The 17122-nt window shown below is 47.1% G+C and overlaps 1 protein-coding gene across 4 annotated transcripts in view; it reads left to right on the forward strand.

Annotated features, from left to right (window-relative positions):
• Positions 1–15464, forward strand: part of LOC142564331 (uncharacterized) — a 258021-nt gene extending 242557 nt beyond the window's left edge. For 3 of the 4 annotated variants that reach the window (XM_075675300.1, XM_075675302.1, XM_075675301.1), the window contains 2 exons: positions 2695–2823; positions 14791–15464. In XM_075675300.1, coding sequence (XP_075531415.1) covers positions 2695–2823; positions 14791–14794 — 133 coding nt within the window. In that variant the 3' untranslated portion in view covers positions 14795–15464. The remainder of the gene's footprint in view (positions 1–2694; positions 2824–14790) is intronic. The other variant, XM_075675303.1, reaches the window with a different exon arrangement.
• Positions 15465–17122: the final 1658 nt, after the last annotated feature.

Genomic DNA, 17122 nt, shown 5'->3' on the forward strand with positions numbered 1-17122 from the left:
AAGAACAGGGTATTTTCGACACAGAAATCTTCTTTGCCATCACACACTCGCGAGTTTATTTGGTCCGATGAGAACGGAGTAGTGCTGTACGAATAGTGATCGTTGAGAACGAATTGAATGCGAGTAAAAAAAAGGGTGCCAGAGGCGAACTGAATTGAGCATCCTTCCGATACCTCAATACAGTTCTGGGACATAATCGCTTTTCAAACTAGTTTTTATTGTCTACTGCTACGCATCGAATGTGACAGGAGTTTGTTTATTTGAATACCGCGGCTACAAGCCAAAAGCCATACCTCAATGTACGTAGAAGTAACTATCTCCTCATGTTTGCTGTGGTAAAAAACTCCATTTCATTCACTAAACGAATAGATGAAAATAGAACTACGTGCTGTACATGGTCATGTTTCTGGTGCATCCTGGATTTTTCACGCAATATCGAGGAACTCAGAACAGCCTTCGGCGTTGCATTTCGCGGCCTGTGACAACAGGGAAGTCTAGATCAACTTAGTGTCACATTTCCAGAAAGCGAATGAAAAGAAAATTGGTAAACGACTTCGGTATAGTTCCGCATGCAGCATGACGTCATATACGGGATGAATGTTTTCTGTAGTCGTTTACAACGAAATTAAAAGAAATTGAAGGCAATGCGTAATACGATGAGTAAGGGGCCTCAGGAAGATATAGAACGCTTTTTGATTTGGAAGCCATAGTTGGTAGATAATTATGGACTCTCAGATTTATAACAAGGAATACGACAGTTTGACTAAAACAAGTCGGGTCATATTGTGTTACCGGACACATAATTAAGGCGTTGAAATCACTTTTAAACGTTTCTACTGTGTTTCAAGAATACTGACTAGCATTACGCAATTGAACGCTGTTCACAACAACCCATTTTTTTTTCGTTTCCTTACTTTTTCAGGTTTTACAAGAGTCCCTCAAGTAAAAATATTAAATGCCAAATACCGAAAATTGGCACAATTGCTTTCGTATTTGGCTGGATTTATGGTAGTCAAGTGTATGGCGATCAAATAAAAGTGCATTGCTGTGAAACAGCACAAGGAAGCATTGTCAGTGAAAAGAGGATATTGTGGGAATGTCGACACGCACCTTGTCGGGGCAGCACCTTCGATGAAATTATTTTGTTTTAATAGCGAGGTGGTTTATCTAGTTGAAATGCATGGGATGAAAACACAGTGAGGGTGATTCGTATGTGAGCGCAGCAATTTCACGAGTGAAGGGTGGACAATCACCGACCCAGCGATACCGCGTTAACAACAGACGAAAAGTTCACACTGAACTTTCCGCAAGAAAATTGTTATTTATAATACGCCTTCGCGCAAACAGTTGACACAAGGAGACAAGGCCTGTGTCTCCACCTGCCTTCAACTTATGCAGTCCACTTCACACTTACTTTCATTAGGAATAAGCTCGAACGAGCAGATCAGTGCAGCCTACTGTGAAAAGTTACGCTTACTGTATTAGAATATGAAAAATTTTGTAATTTTGGAGCGTTACATTGCATGATGAGCCAAGTTGACCCGTACTTCTTATGCAGATCTGCAAAAAATAAACTTTACACAGCAATGATGATTTAGCGGTGAGGTCTTCTGAGTTCAGTTGAGTTCTGATGTGCTGCATAGCTACAACAGACTTCATACTGCTCCTTCAATGGTTGCGAAGATCTAGGATACAAAATTCGAGTCTCACAGATTCGCTTTTTTCATTTGCCTTCGCAGCCTGGTTTTTCCACGTGTTTTGACTTTTTAACAAAAAACCTATGGGGAGGGGGAAGGCACTTGCAAAGCGATCAAGAGGTGTGGCTAGTGCGACAACCAAATGTTGCGTGCCGAGGGCAATACGTCAAAAAAGTACCTCTATAATTGTGTAGTATTTTTGATTGGAATCGTTCAATGAATAATGAGGGTTTACAGTTTGAATCAACTCGGTGTTTAAATAGGAACTCATCAATACTGAGGAAGAGCCGCAGGAGGAGGAAAGAAAGAAAAAGGGCCTTGATGTTAACCAGAAATGCGTCCGATCAGGCGGCAAGTACCAGAACCAGGGCTAGTTGCCAAATTACCACTCCATAAGATTTGTACAAAATGACAACGCAGAAACAAAGCACCGACGTTGCGCGCGATCGTGCGCCGGTGCTGCATTTTTGGTGACTATTTCAAGTTTAATCGTTTTCACACGCGGCAGTGGGCCAGCGGCTACGCCGTCGTGGCAATCGATGCGACTCAGCGCGTTCGAATCCTGGTTGCGGTGTACGCATGGGCTTGGGCTGCCAACGAGCCTAGGCTACCGGGCTTTGGTTGCGTGATACGGAGCCACGAATTCATTACCAACTACTAATCGAAGGTGCACTAAAAAGCCTCGCAAGTGTTTGCACTAAGAACGTTATATTTTATTCCGGAGATGCCCGTACTGGTGTACACAAACCTGGGCTCCACCCAGCCTCCGTGCTACCTAACTGCACCTCTTTAAGTGCGCCTTCGGACCACCGACGTTCGAAGAGCGCCATTTTGCCATCTAACATTGTTGCAGGAGCTTGATTTTCGTGTGCCTTCTGTGTGTTTGTTCCTGATTCGCGCTGTTATCGAGAATGTAGATGCAAAACGGCGATGCCTATGATTCCGAAGTTATTCATCAGCTGTGTGTGTGTGATTTTTGTGTGTGTTCTACCTCCAGCCGCAGGGGCGACCAAGGTGCAGATGAAGGGCAAGCAAAAAAGCTTTTGTGTTGCAGGGATTGCAACACATGCGATCTCGATTGCTCAAGCCGTGCCCTCCAGCTAAATACTGACGCCTTGAACACGTGGTATGTGTGCCCCGACTGCGTGAAGATTGACACCTGGAGCGCCATCTCATAAATCGGCGCCCAAACAATACTCTGCATAATTAATTAAAAGGCTAGAACAAATAACAGGGACACAGACAGCGAAGACGACAGGACAAGCGCTAAACATCAACTGAGGTATTACTGCGAGAGAAGGTACGTATATACATTTCGGTGGTGCATGCGCACACAGGACTAAAACAGTACAAGCACAATCTAATCGAAATGCGGCAAACTATTCTGCAAGTACACATTTTTTTTCTTTTTTGGACAAGGCAAGTGATGTCGTGCTGACACAGTTACCACCTTCCCTGTCAATGTGATATGCCTCACAAATCTCGCGCCTCCACCTTATGCCTCCCCTCTCAAGCACACACGTGGAATCAAACGCAGGCATTCACCCGCACCGCTTACAATGCTTGGCCAAATGGCCTCCCCCCGCTAATGAATCTACCAGCGTTCGGTGCTCGCGTAGCCGTTCATTTAGGCAGCGGCCAGACTGCCGAGAGCGAGCACCGAACGCTGGTACATTCATTAGCGGGGGGGGGGGGGCGGCCATTTGGCCAAGCATTGTAAGCGGTGCGGGTGCGTGCCTGCGTTTGATTCCACGTGTGTGCTTGGTAGGGGAGAGGCACAAGGTGGGGGCGCGAGATTTGTGAGGCATATCACATTGGCAGGGAAGGTGATAACTGTGTGAGCACGACATCACTTGACTTGTTCAAAAAAGAAAAAAAATGTACTTGCAGAATAATTTGCCGCATTTTGATTAGATTGTGCTTGTACTGTTTTAACCCTGTGTGCGCATGCACCACCGAAATGTATATATGTACCTTCTCTCGCAGTAATACCTCAGTTGATGTTTAGCGCTTGTCCTGTCGTCTTCGCTGTCTGTGTCCCTGTTATTTGCGCTAGGCTTTTGATTAATGATGACACACCAACTAGCCTAGCTTTCTGCCTTAAATACTCTGCATTCCCCACAAATGAGGGAATTTTTACAAAACTATCAACAAGGACTGCGCACGACATCGCAACAGACATTTGACTGTATTTCCATGCATATAGATGAGACATGCACGACGTGGCCGCTAAGATGTGACTAAAATACGTTTTAATTTTTATATTTTAGATGTGCAGTATTTCACCTATAGCAGCACAAAAATATGGCTGAAATATATTTTAATTTTCATATTTTAGATATGCAGGACTTCACGTGGACTAACACAGGGACCTTCACGTGATGTGCAATTTTAAAGCGGTTACTTACTTTTATTAAGTGGCTTGCTGTCACATTTTTAAGTGATCGGAATACAAATTTCATGCCTAAATCACTTAGCTGCGCTCTTTATCTTGCTTATATTAAAGGCGAATGTGTTAAATTGAGTCGTATACGTATCTTCAAGCGATATAGTAATAGACAAAGACAACATCCAGTGTATTCGGGTCATAGAAAATATAGGCTACCACACAAACCAGCCGCGGTTGCTCAGTGGCTATGGTGTTGGGCTGCTGAGCACGAGGTCGCGGGATCGAATCCCGGCCACGGCGGCCGCATTTCGATGGGGGCGAAATGCGAAAACACCCGTGTGCTTAGATTTAGGTGCACGTTAAAGAACCCCAGGTGGTCGAAATTTTCGGAGTCCCCCACTACGGCGTGCCTCATAATCAGAAAGTGGCTTTGGCACGTAAAACCCCAAATATTAATATTAGGCTACCACACCTTGTAAAAGATTCATTTTCTAACGTCATTTTCGGTGCGCGAAGATATATCATTGGTCCTTTCCTACAATAATTCTTTAAGATGCCTTCAATGTCTTCCTGCTGCTTCTGTTACCATCGCGCACGCCATTTTTTATTTGAATGTACTTTTGATTCTGTGCATTTATTCTAATAAAGCGCTGTGAAACGCATTGAACCTGACAAGTTACTTCTACTGATACAATGACGCAAATCGCTTACTCACCGTTGCAGCTAAGTGGATATTGCGTAGGGCTGCGGAACAAGGCGTCGAGGGTTCAATTTCGACCGTGGTGGCCGCACTCCAGGTGGGAGTGGATGCGAAAACGCTCGTGTACCGTGCTTTTGGTGCACGTTAAAGGAACTCACGAAGTCCGCCGGCGGCCCCACTGCGGTGTGCATTGATCATCCTTGCTTTCGGCAGAAACACGCTCAGCCCCCTCCCCCATTTCTGATGCGAACATGTCTTTTAGTCTCCTGCAGCGAGTGAATTATTCGGTGCACGAATGACTAGTGGTCCGCGAAAACTGATGAATATTACTGGGCCATCAAAGTAGTACCTTCAAAAGTACTGTACAAAATAAACTTCTCTGTTTCAATGTAATCAAGAGCAATCAATTCTTCTACATGTTTCTGTCGCTAGTCGCGGTAACAGTATAAAATTCCATTCTTTTCCTAATTCCGCATGTTCACCGCTTGACAGGAACAGCGTTTTCTGTCTACTAGACTGTTTTTGACAACCATAACAACCTACTGTCGGCACTAGACTCTTCAGAAGAAATCGTTAGGGGAAGCTTGCATTTATATCATGTGACCTCTTAAAGGGTGTCTCTCCAAAGCCCCAGGGTAAAATTTGGTGATCCACTAGAACTTGTAAGCGAAGACCCTCTATCGCGCGCTCCCGAAATTTAAGCTTGCATGAAGCCGCTCCTCCAGCTTACGCTGTCGCCGTCTCCGTGTGCCGCGCAGGCCCGTGACCTTCGTTTCATTGCAATAGCAATTATATGGACACTGCGATTGCAGTTTTGCCGTCGCAGTCGCCGTGACGTTCTGTATAAAGTTCAAGGGCGATAACACGAACACGGTTGCCGTGCATCGTATGTGCGAGCGAAGGCGCGCGAGGGGAGCCGGCGATCGCGGCCCAACCTGGCACGCGCGCGAACGAAGGAAGCGGGGAGCAGCGGCAAGGGTTCTGGCCAGTAGACGGCTGAACAGAAAAATTAGCCTAATTTGGACCCCTGCACACACGTCCGTTCCTGGCAACGAGGCGGCCCACGAGTTAGCCCGAGCTCTCTACTTCCGGGTGGCTGTGGAACCGCCCGACTGCCGGAACATGGACGAGCGTCTGCAAAATTATACGGAGATTGTCGAAAATTATCGGCTACGCAGGAGACTGGTGCCACCACCGGATAAAAGTCTAAACAATAGAGAGGCAGTCGCATGGCGGCGCCTGCAAGCTGGGAACTTCGTAAACCCGGTCTGGGCATACCATGTTATGCATGATAGAGAAACCGATGAGTGCAAACACTGTGGGGCGAGAGGGACCCTCGATCACATAATCTGGGAATGCGCTAGCTCACCAGGGGCTAAAGCAAACATAAATTGTAGAGAGGCCTGGGAAGCCCTGCTGCGGAGCGAGGACCCTACTCCACAGCAACACGCCATCCGCCTGGCGGAAGAAGCCGCGAAGAGTCAAGACCTCTTTGCTTGCTTCTAATCGCGGAGGTTCCGGCCCCCGTCCCCAAGGCCTGTGTGCCGGGGACGGGGAGTAGGCGCCTCCTTATCCGGCGGTACAATAAAGTTGCTATCATCATCATCATCAAACGCACCGTCTTCGTCCCGCGCATGGTTCCGCCAAACGCAGTGGAGGGACATGAGCGAGGGAGGGAGGGGGAGGCAGCGTTGTGCTCCGGCAGCAAGTGCGCGTTGCGCGACCGGGCGCGATGGGAACTGACGATCGCGGCTCAATCTCGCGCGCAGTATATGGAGGAAAGCGGGAAGGCAGCGCAGGAAGGGGTGGGGACGGAGGCTTCGACTCCGCCAAGTGCTTCCTTGAACGGCTGCGAGCGCCGTATCTTGAAAGGAATTCGCACACGGCTCATACCTTTGTGCGCGCTGTGTTCTCGCCGCTTTTGCGTTGGTGATCAAACGCATGAACGTCACTTCGCTCGCCGCAGCTGCCGAGCTTGCTCACACCACCGTTTTAACAGTGACTGTCCGCGCTCATCGAGTGTGATATGTTCGTGTTCGCTTGAGCGCGCTGACACCCTGCTTGTTAATTCAGTTAGCATGCGAATCTTTCCAAGATTATAGGGACGCGAATACTAATATCCTTAATTCATATAGTTGTTTGCTAATTCGCTGTCGCAATCGATGCTTCGACTTTCAGGCGAAACAGCGACTTTCTTTCTTTTTGTAGGTTTAGTGGATAAATTCGCTGATCCCGCTGGCACGTTGTCACGCTTAGAGTGGGCAGACGCAGCGTGAATCAGTGCGCATGCGCACGAGATTACATGGTAAATCAGTTACTGACGCTGTGAGGCAGTGATGATTGTACACAACGCACGATCTCGATTAGAGTAAGTGTACGCTGAACTTAAACGAGCGTGAGTGGCGTTTCAGAATATATACCGCTGCGTAACATGCATAAGTGTTTATATGCAAAAGAAAATCACCTCCCAAGCACTCCGTACAGGTGGTTAACCAACGAAGCTGAAACAGGCGGCCCCGGTGTTTGTCATTGGGTTAATCCCGACAGTTCATTAAGTGACGGCTTGGTAGGATGCCGGATTCTCGATACGCAGTTGCTGTTAGCACTCGGCCTGTTCTTGTGTCCGGGCTACAGCCTCGGCACGGCGCAGATCAACTCGCTCCAGGTTCGGCTTGCGGAGTTGGTGGTCGAAAGCTGCCTGCTCCTAAGGAGTACGTATGATGCGTGACCTACCATTTTGGAGCAATAGAGAGACTGCTGCGCGCGCACTGCGCTGCGACGAAGAGCAACGATGTCGCTGCTGGCGCAGCTAATCCAACACCACCTACATAACACAAGGCCCCTTAAATCCGACGCATGATGTCTTGTTACCTGGCCCAACTGCCATAGATTCTAATGGGGATGCTCCCTACTACGCAACATGGATTTTGACGTCACCGTTTCCATCACACCCGCCTTGTCAATGGAAATTTCGGGATAGGTAGCGTGACGTCATGGATCGGTGTAAACAGGCCTTGTGGTATGTAGGTGGTGTTGGCTGATCGCGCCCCTCCCTTTCTTCCTCTTTCTTTTAGCGCATTCGCGTGGGGTTCTGCCGGGGCGTTTTCAGTGTACAGGCGTCCGACAGACGGACGGACAGACGAGTCGGCTAGCCGTATACAGCTTCGCTGTAAAATTGCGAGCGTGAAGCAGCCGCTCACCCGTGTACTTTGCCTGCGTCGAGTGGCACGGGTTCCCGTGTTCACAACCACAAAGCTTGTGACTGTGCATTCAAATCCGACGCGGCCAAAGGCATGACGGCATTTCATGACCCTTTAGCAGAATACATAACCCAAACACGCAGGCCTGTACAGGTCGGCCATTTGTAATAATAGAAAAGGGCATATAGTAGGAAAGAATCAAACGTAATTGATAAAACATAATTTGCCGTCTTCAAGATACCAAAATGGCCTTCAAGGAAAAGTTTTGTTCTTTCGAATTCGAATTCATTTAGTTAGATTGATTGATGCCATTTGCTCTCCTCACTGACGTTCCCAGTGTGAGTCCTACTTGTGGAAATGCCGGAAATCAGAGCAGTGACTTCGTGCCTAGCGTAATGCAAAAGCCACAAAAGAACCGCTACAGGTGCTCCGGCAAGTTGTTTTTTTTTGCTGCGATTATTAAATCATTGTTTTTAGCGCAAAAGTGTTTTTATTTTTGTTCCAGATCAACGCGCTACTTGTCATGCCTACCGCAGCTTTGCCTAAACGGCACAAAATGTTTATCGACAAATTTCAGCCGGGGTACTCACCTCTGTTCTCCCAACCCAAACAACGAAGCGCGACATAAAATCTTTTCCAAGAATGTCGGGTCATAGACAGCCACAGAACACGTACCTTATAAATGAATATTATCGTATAATATTTCAACCAGATTTTGCCCCTAAGTTTCTAAAAACTTTGTTTCCCATTTGGGGGGAATCAGTCGTGTCATCTCCACCTTCCAGTTTTGGAGACAAGATTGGAGCGGTTCTTTTATCGATCGCCGAGTCTCAATTAAAGTAAGAAGACATTAATACCATGGGCCCACTGGCCATACCAAGATGCCATGTGTATACTTCATAGGCGTATTAGCGAATTGGGCGTGGTGGAATGCCGCAGGGTCAAGTGCCCCTCCCCTGTCAATGTGGGAAGAGTGGGAAAGTATGCCATTTGCCTTTCCGCTTTTGAAAACAGGCACTATCGGCTGCACACTAGGAAAGCAACAAAACTGAACACGCTTTCTTTCACAATAGTGGCCTCGCTAGTAATGCTTCTTTTGTTACGTATCTCCTACTGGGGTTGCGAGGATTGTCTTTCGTGTCTCGCAGTGACACGCTGTAGCAGGCGAATTGCGGCTCGTACACTGCATGCCTGCATACGAAGGACCTTGGCGCTGAGCAGTGCTCGCCAAAAAGATGTGATTGGAGTTGAACGTGGCTTGTACATAGTTATATGAGCGAAAGGTGTATGAAGCATAGCACATGAACCACATAGCACACGGAGTACACGACGCTTCAGTGCTTCTTCGTGTCAAGTTATATCGGCAGGTAGCTCAGACTCAGCCTGGCGCCTGCGGCGAAGAGTTCACGTGTTAGCACCGGCGCGTGCTTCTTCTGTGGCGAGAATGAGCGACCATGCGCCGGCGAAACAGCTGTTTAACCCTCGCCTAGTCACGTGGTACGCAGCGGCGAGGCTCGAGCGAGAGCAGCAGAGACACGTCTCCGCAGCGGATCACGTTACGTGACCTCACACCTTCCCACTTGCGCGCCGCTGGCTGAAGGTCAAAGGTGCGCCGAAATTTACCTTGGGAGTTGTATGTAACTCGAGGAGTACAGCTCTCCCTCTAGAGAAAAAAAGAAAGATACAGCTTTCGCCGCATGCACTACCCCAAGTTTTTTGAGCATATCTAACTGTCTTTAAGAATACTCAGCGCTCCTCCTTTTCTTGAAAAAAAAATATGAAGCATTCCCCTCTGTCAAGGTGCATTACCAGCGAAGCTGTTGAGCAGACGACACAGGAGTCGCATAGAAATTTGAAGAAAGGTACGAGCACATTTATTGCCCTGATCGGTGGTCACTGTGACGATAGGTACGCACCCACGTTCTCGTATCACGACTGTTAAAGAATGCGTCCATCACATAAGACAATCAATGGCAAATGCCCCTTAAGCAATGGTTCACACCACCGTAAATAAAAATATCAATGCTCTTCCACTCTGTGAGGAAGGATGACCAGGGAAGCTGTGAATGTGGGCCGCTTAATGGCGAACTGCACCTTGGCAGCGGGTATTGCACTATCTACGGGATCGGCCCACGCACGGGGAGGGATGAACGGCTGCATCAGCTCCGCCGCGGCTCCGGCCGGTATTGCACTGCCTTCGGGATCGACCCAGGTATGCGGAGTTTTCTGCTTACAACATCACGAAAGTTTCCTTGGACGGTAGAGGTATACAGCTTCGCTGTAAATGTAGGCGGAGGGGCGCAGGTCCCCATGATGTAATATAACTTGCCTGTTCCTAATTAAGGGTTCACATTGTGTGTTATACTGAGTCGATGATAGCAAAATTCTTATTAGTTGTTCCTGAACGCCGAGGCCCTCCCCTTTTGGGATATGAACACAAAGCAAGCTAAATATACCTGGCAGCGAAGCTTCCGTGGAAGCCCATGCGTACAAAACATGACGGTTCATGGGGCTTAGCGCCTTCTGTGTGACGAGGGAGCACTTCCGGTTGAAGAAAAAACATTATGTGATGCCATATCCGTTAAAAACAGAAGTGACGTAATTTTCTTTTCGAAGGCGCGAACTTTGTTTGGGTGGCCTGCCCTTAGAGCTATATATTCGAATGCCCAGCCATTGTACATGACGGGCGTGTCAAGCTTTCAGCGCGGAATGCGATGCAGGAAAAGTTCAGCCGTACGGCTGTCGAAATCGCACCCCTGCACAAAACATACTCTCTTTGGAGGCCGGTGAAAGCTTTAGGTGTAGAGTGCTGGTCCTATCCTCGGACGCCAAGCACGTTGGCAAGCGCAGTGCCACGAAAAAGGACTAAAGTAAACAATTATCTGGCGGTCGTAACTCACTACTCTTGACTGAACAGGTTAAGAAACGACGAAGCTACCTCCGTCACCGAATTCAGACAAACGTTCACAAGCAAGGAAGCACAACGTGGCAGGTGAGCGTATTGTAACAGGCGAACTCTACGAGCACGCATTTCCGCATTATTCAGGAGCCGCATTGCATTACACATGACAGTGGCCTAGCTGCGCCCCCTCTTACAGTGGGAGCTGAAAAAAGGTATTTATTGATTATAATATTAAAATATAATACAGTTGTCTTTTATTTACTAATCACGCTCAAGTAAAATCTATAGGCGTTTTATTTTCAAACAACAAATCTAGATGTGTCTCGCTTTTAATAAAAACCACTTTTTTTTCTTTTCCAATGTTCCCTGCAAACATAGTCGGGCTTCAATCGCTGCTCTCATAATCACCCATGTTGATGTCGGTGACAATTGGTTCTGAACCGCTTTTTGCACGAAGCTTCGCCACCGATTTGGATTGACCTTGGACAAACCATGGATTCCGAAGTGTCTATGCACTGACAATTAGGCGCCCAGAAGTGCAAAAAAGAAAATAATTAAATAATGCGGTTTTACGTGCCAAAACAACTTTCTCATTATGAGGCACGCCGTAGTGGATAACTCCGGAAATTTAGACCACCTGGGGTTCTTTAACGTGTACCTAAATCTAAGTCCACGGGTGTTGTCGCATTTCGCCCCCATCGAAATGCGGCCGCCGTGGCCGGGATTCGATCCCGCGACCTCGTGCTCAGCAGCCTAACACCATAGGCACTGAGCAACCACGGCGGGTCCCACAAATGCATACCAGGGGGTATCAGCTAACTCTAGCCAGAGTTTAAAATTATGCGAACTTCACATAACTGGACAGAACCAGGGTAATGTTGTTTGCCGTCGCTTGGAGATACTCAAATTACTTTTTAAAATTCGGCCTAAGTAGTGAATTATTCTCAATTATTACTCAACTGAAATATTTTAGTTAGATTAAAAGTGTGAATGACAAAATTGCAGACGACATGAAAAACTCCCGATACAGCTTTCTATTGCTCAATACGTGCTAAATGAAAGTGTTTTTCCGAGGGTGCAAGAAGCCCGCGAATACACGCAGAGTGCTCTCGAGCGACCAGTCGCGCGTTCGTACTTATATTTACGTGCACGTGAGAGAACCCCAGGTCCTCAAAATTACTGCCAAGTCATTCAGTTCGGCGTGCCTCTTAATCGCATCGTGTTACAGAACGCTGTACCCCGGAATATTTTCATGCGCAATCTTTGGCCGTGTCAGAGAAGGACAATATGCGCAAGCGCAATCTCGGAAAATTTGAGCGCGCGTGATTTCAGACCATGTCACAACTTTTTTTCTGGACGAATAGGCACTTTAATGCGTCACTTGCCGCAATATAAGAGTACCCGCAAAAGTCAGCGTTCGTCATAATCACTCGGTGTGTCCATTCGTAAGGTCGCGATAGATCGTTGACGCCATCTGCTGCTGCAACGATCGCGCTTCTTTCCACTAGGTCGACTTAGCTGAGACTTAACGCTTAGCGACTGCCGGAACTACCCGTTGACTGATCACCATATTTGTTCTAGTCCACCGAGCCGTTCGCAATTCCGATCATGACAGACAGAGACTTGGAGAAGCTGTGCCATTGCTTACAGCGGGCGCCGCAAGAGGAACTGCAAATGCTGGACGTCGCCTATGTACTTCCTGGTGTGTGGCTCACGGGCCTTCCACAGCACTGTGCCATCGACACGATCCACGACTTCTTGAAACGCATCAGTTCATTGGACGAACGGATTAATCTGGTCGCCTGGCTCTACTGCTGGCTTATACCGCATGACAGACTACAAGGGTGGCTGCTGTATCGGTTACACCCCGGATTCGAATCCATGATCTACACTTTCGAACTACACACCAGGATAGCGGAAGCGTTCTGCGGGTCCGGTATGACGAACGCCTACGTGCCCCTGGCATGCGCGTATGGCCGCTACGCCTGCGCCGTGACCAGCGACCCGGAGAACGGTCCCGAAGAGCACACTGTTACATGCATGTGTGCTTGGTTGGACTTTCCCTACCTTGCCGTTCGTTCAGCTGGTGTGATTAATGAGGCAATGTTCATGCGCACTCTAAATAACGTGGTAGAAGGTAGCCTCGATGGGCTTCTGCTTGGCACCTACGAGGAGTTGAGCAGTGGCTTGGCCGCCGCTCTTCATGACTTTACCGAGCGTTGTAGAAGTAGCCAGATGCCGCTGGTGAGGTTTCCAGAGACGTTTGAGCGGAACATCTAGGCGAACGTTGACCGCCTCGGAATTCATTGTGGTAAGACTTTCATTCATCTGAGAAAACGCGTGAGTCTAACCATGTCAGAAAATGAGCGTGGGCTTCAAGGAACATTTTTTTGAATGTGTTGTTCCTTTTAGGCAGTGGAGAGAGTCGCTGGTTGAACAATTTGCTAAAACTAACTGATCGTATGTTAGCTTATTGAGGTAAAAGGAAAAGTGTCGAAGCATTCAGAACTATGTCTACCCGTCTGTTAATCAACGCTTTTTTTTCATATACAAGGAGACAAAACGCAACACAAAGGTGGACTGCTACAGTTATCTTCCGGCAAAACTTGTTCTTGTGATCGGCATGGAATACACTTTATCAGAGCGATATGCTGGCATCAATTTACAATTTCCTTTTTCAGCTATTCACAATGATCTTTCAATTTGCTTGGCAGGGAAATGCAAATACGGGACTCCCATATATATATAGTTTTTGATTTCGTGACGCCTGACACAAACACCACTAAGCGAGAGCTTGCATTCACATTGGCAGTACAAATTGAAGAGGCCAACGTGCGTTCAATGTATTTCCTTTCTTTTGTTTTTCGTGTGAGTGCGGTCGTTCAATTTAGTGCGTCCAAAGTGAGGAGAAGCTCCAATACCAACTATCGCGTAGTACCGCCGTGCCAATCACAGATTGGTATGATACACTTTCACCAATGTCGTGGGCCCGATGATTACTAAAGGAATTAACCAAAGTACACATGGAGCACGCATTATCACGTCCCCGCTCACCTCGTGCGCCCAGTAGAGGTGTTTCACATGGCGTAAAATGAGCACTTAATCATCGCGTTTCATTATGTGATCCTACATCAAGACTCCGGTGAAGCGCAGGTTCTACCCGTAGAAAAAAGGCTTGTAAAACGGTTTATTTGAATGCCTATTTTCTAAAATGAGAGCATAAGTCACTGCCTGAAAGCATTAAAGAAATAAAAAAAATGCCAGTATTTTCTTGAATTCGAACTGCGCAGTTGCAATACGCGGAACGTTTCGTAATAATAATAATAATATTTGGGGTTTTACGTGCCAAAACCACTTTCTGATTATGAGGCACGCCGTAGTGGAGGACTCGGGAAATTTTGACCACCTGGGGTTCTTTAACGTGCACCTAAATCTAAGCACACGGGTGTTTTCGCATTTCGCCCCCATCGAAATGCGGCCGCCGTGGCCGGGATTCGATCCCGCGACCTCGTGCTCAGCAGCCCAACACCATAGCCACTGAGCAACCACGGCGGGTAACGGAACGTTTCGTCTTGAGGATGGATGAGTGCTCGTTATGCTGATGTTAAGTCTTGGCCGATCGCCGATAGGAGCCATGGGCCAAAGCTAAAACAACAGATCAAAGAAGTTACAAGTGTTCCTGGGCTACGTGCCTAAGGTGACGGGTCCGTTGACCCATCTTGGCTCAGAGAGACTTTCACATAGGTTTAGCCATGCTGATGCCCCTCACCCTAACATCACTACATGAAAAATAACCTCGGACCCCCGATGTGCTCTTATCTCAGAAAATATGCTGTACTGTGTTTTTACGCCGTTATTGTCACAATACTGAATCCGAATAATCCATGTTTCTTTCCTTTCAGGTAAAATCAAACCAAGTCAAATTGGCATGGGAGAGTGAAAGTGGATTTATCGCTCTAATTAGAAGGGACAACAAAAGAGAGAACAAGAACTGATGCTAGCTCTTGTGCACGAACAGTGACCAATCCGTCGATAAGATGTGTCAAACTGCGCCATCTCTTCCCGAGTGATATATAGAGGCCACGCGCGTGCAAGTACATTTCAAGCTTCTTCCAGAAAATTTACGAAGCGGAGTGCTCGAGCGAACACACACTCGTCATACTGATGTGCAGTGCCCATATTTTGAAACCTAATGCGCTTCCGACGTTATCTTGGTTGTCAATACTTTGCTGAAATTGTGCATTCGCTACACCAAATACTCGTCGTTGATATGTGTGCCGTTCTGTCTACAAGGAATTCTGAGGCCGTTCGTCTTATGTGATTGTCCTTTTGCTACAGTGGCTTCAGGACTGTGGTCTCTCTCCAACACCGTCATCTGACATGCCGCACTTTTTTGGTCATTTGCTGCTCTGGGGTTCACATATCGGAATGCGTAAATAAAGCGCAACTTTTAGCCATACGGAAGCAACGCTCGTCAATTTCCACTTGGCCAAAGTATTTCCTAGGCAGACGCCCTACGACTTGCATTGGCACCGTCTTCGAAAGCGGTGACTGAAGACCAAAACCAACACGACTTGACTGAGGCCCAAAGCTCTCAACACATTTACACTTCACGAAGGCCGTGACACAGAGTTTTTGCCGTCAATGTCCATTAGTAAATTTACTCATCCGCTTCACTTGACACACGCCTTTCGTGCAGTGATTGCCAATAGAGCAATGTAGCAAACTATATTCAATAACAATGGGAAACGCTGCAGTTGTGCTTCCTCTGTGGTTTCTTCACACGTTGTTTACCGGATTTTTAATTTACTATCCTTAACTAGGGAGTGCATTAACCGGCGTGATAGGTCAGGGGCTGTGAAGATGAGCCGCTGAGAACAAGAACGTTGCTTTATTCGCAGCCGAGGGAGCAGCGAATAATTTGGGGTGAAATGCGAAACCGTGTACTGGTGATTCGGTTGCCCGTTAAACATGCGAAATGGTGAAATTTATTTTCCACTCCAGCACAAAAAAAAGTAGCACCACTTGGGGCGATGAATGGTGTCCTCACCATCAGTAAATGGCGTTCGTCACTTAAATGTTCGGACAAAACAAAGCTTTCTTTGCCAGCACTCCCAACGTTCCTGTTCGCATCTGCTCCGTGCTCCTGCTATCGTGCCGAATAGGTCATACTTAAACAAATAAATTGCCTCGGTGCCCTAGCGCCAGAGCCCCTCATCATTCGGCCACAATCGCGCGTATGCTTTTATACCGTCCCAAAGCCAACCAGATCTTTGAAATATTCGGCGTGTGTGTCACATTACGTAGCACCGGTGCCCAAAAGCGCATGCGTGTGCCAGTTTCATGTATGTGAGGCACTAACGAAAAGAATAAAGTTAAAAGATTTCGTTTGCTGTTTCCCGAAAGCGTCCATTCAGAAGCATTCGAAAATCTTCAGTCTGTGTGCATAAAGTTTTTGTTCTAATTTCGGGACGTTACGTCCCACATATATGTCACTGTTGTGCAAGTTTTTTTTAGGGAGGTACACTGTGATGCATGAAAATAGGAGGTATGAATGCCGGAATACCAAAAACATTATAGCCCAGCTGCGCTTCTGGTGGCAACAGTTTGAAGCACTCTTACCATTAAAAACGCATTGAGAAGTCTTCGCGCATCAAGAGCATTCATAGAAGTATAGACATAAAGATGCATTATTGATCAAGACGTCACCAAATAGTTTACGCTTACCAATAACTGTTGCTCAGTAGGCGGAGAAAATATGTTTGGCTTGCTTTCATTCAAGAACAGGCCACCAGAAGCCGTACATTAGACTATTTCCTTCATCTTAGCCGGGTGTTTTAACATGCAAGTTTTTGATGGGTTCGGTCGGCTGAACGGCGCTTCTGCGCGCAAAGCCTTGAAAAGTAACTTGAGCTGTAGTAAAGGCACATAGCGGCGCCGCCTAAATTTTCGCTATAACGAAACACTTGATAAGCGTAGGACATTGGTAGTCTGTGAAAATTGCTTTCGCTCGTAAAAACAGCCAATGGAATGGAATAAACGAGGCCAACACAAATTGGAGAATTTATTTGCTGAGGGTCACTATTTTGGATAATCTGACACTTTCCAAAGACTCTGTTCCAACTGTGCTTTCGCATCGTAGATCATTGTCTATATTACAACCACGTCAGTAGCTCTGTATGTATATTGGATATTGACAACACATTCATTTCGTCGTGGCAATAGCCTCGTCTG

Source organism: Dermacentor variabilis, chromosome 11 (assembly GCF_050947875.1).
Source record: "Dermacentor variabilis isolate Ectoservices chromosome 11, ASM5094787v1, whole genome shotgun sequence".
Lineage (NCBI taxonomy): Eukaryota > Metazoa > Arthropoda > Arachnida > Ixodida > Ixodidae > Dermacentor > Dermacentor variabilis.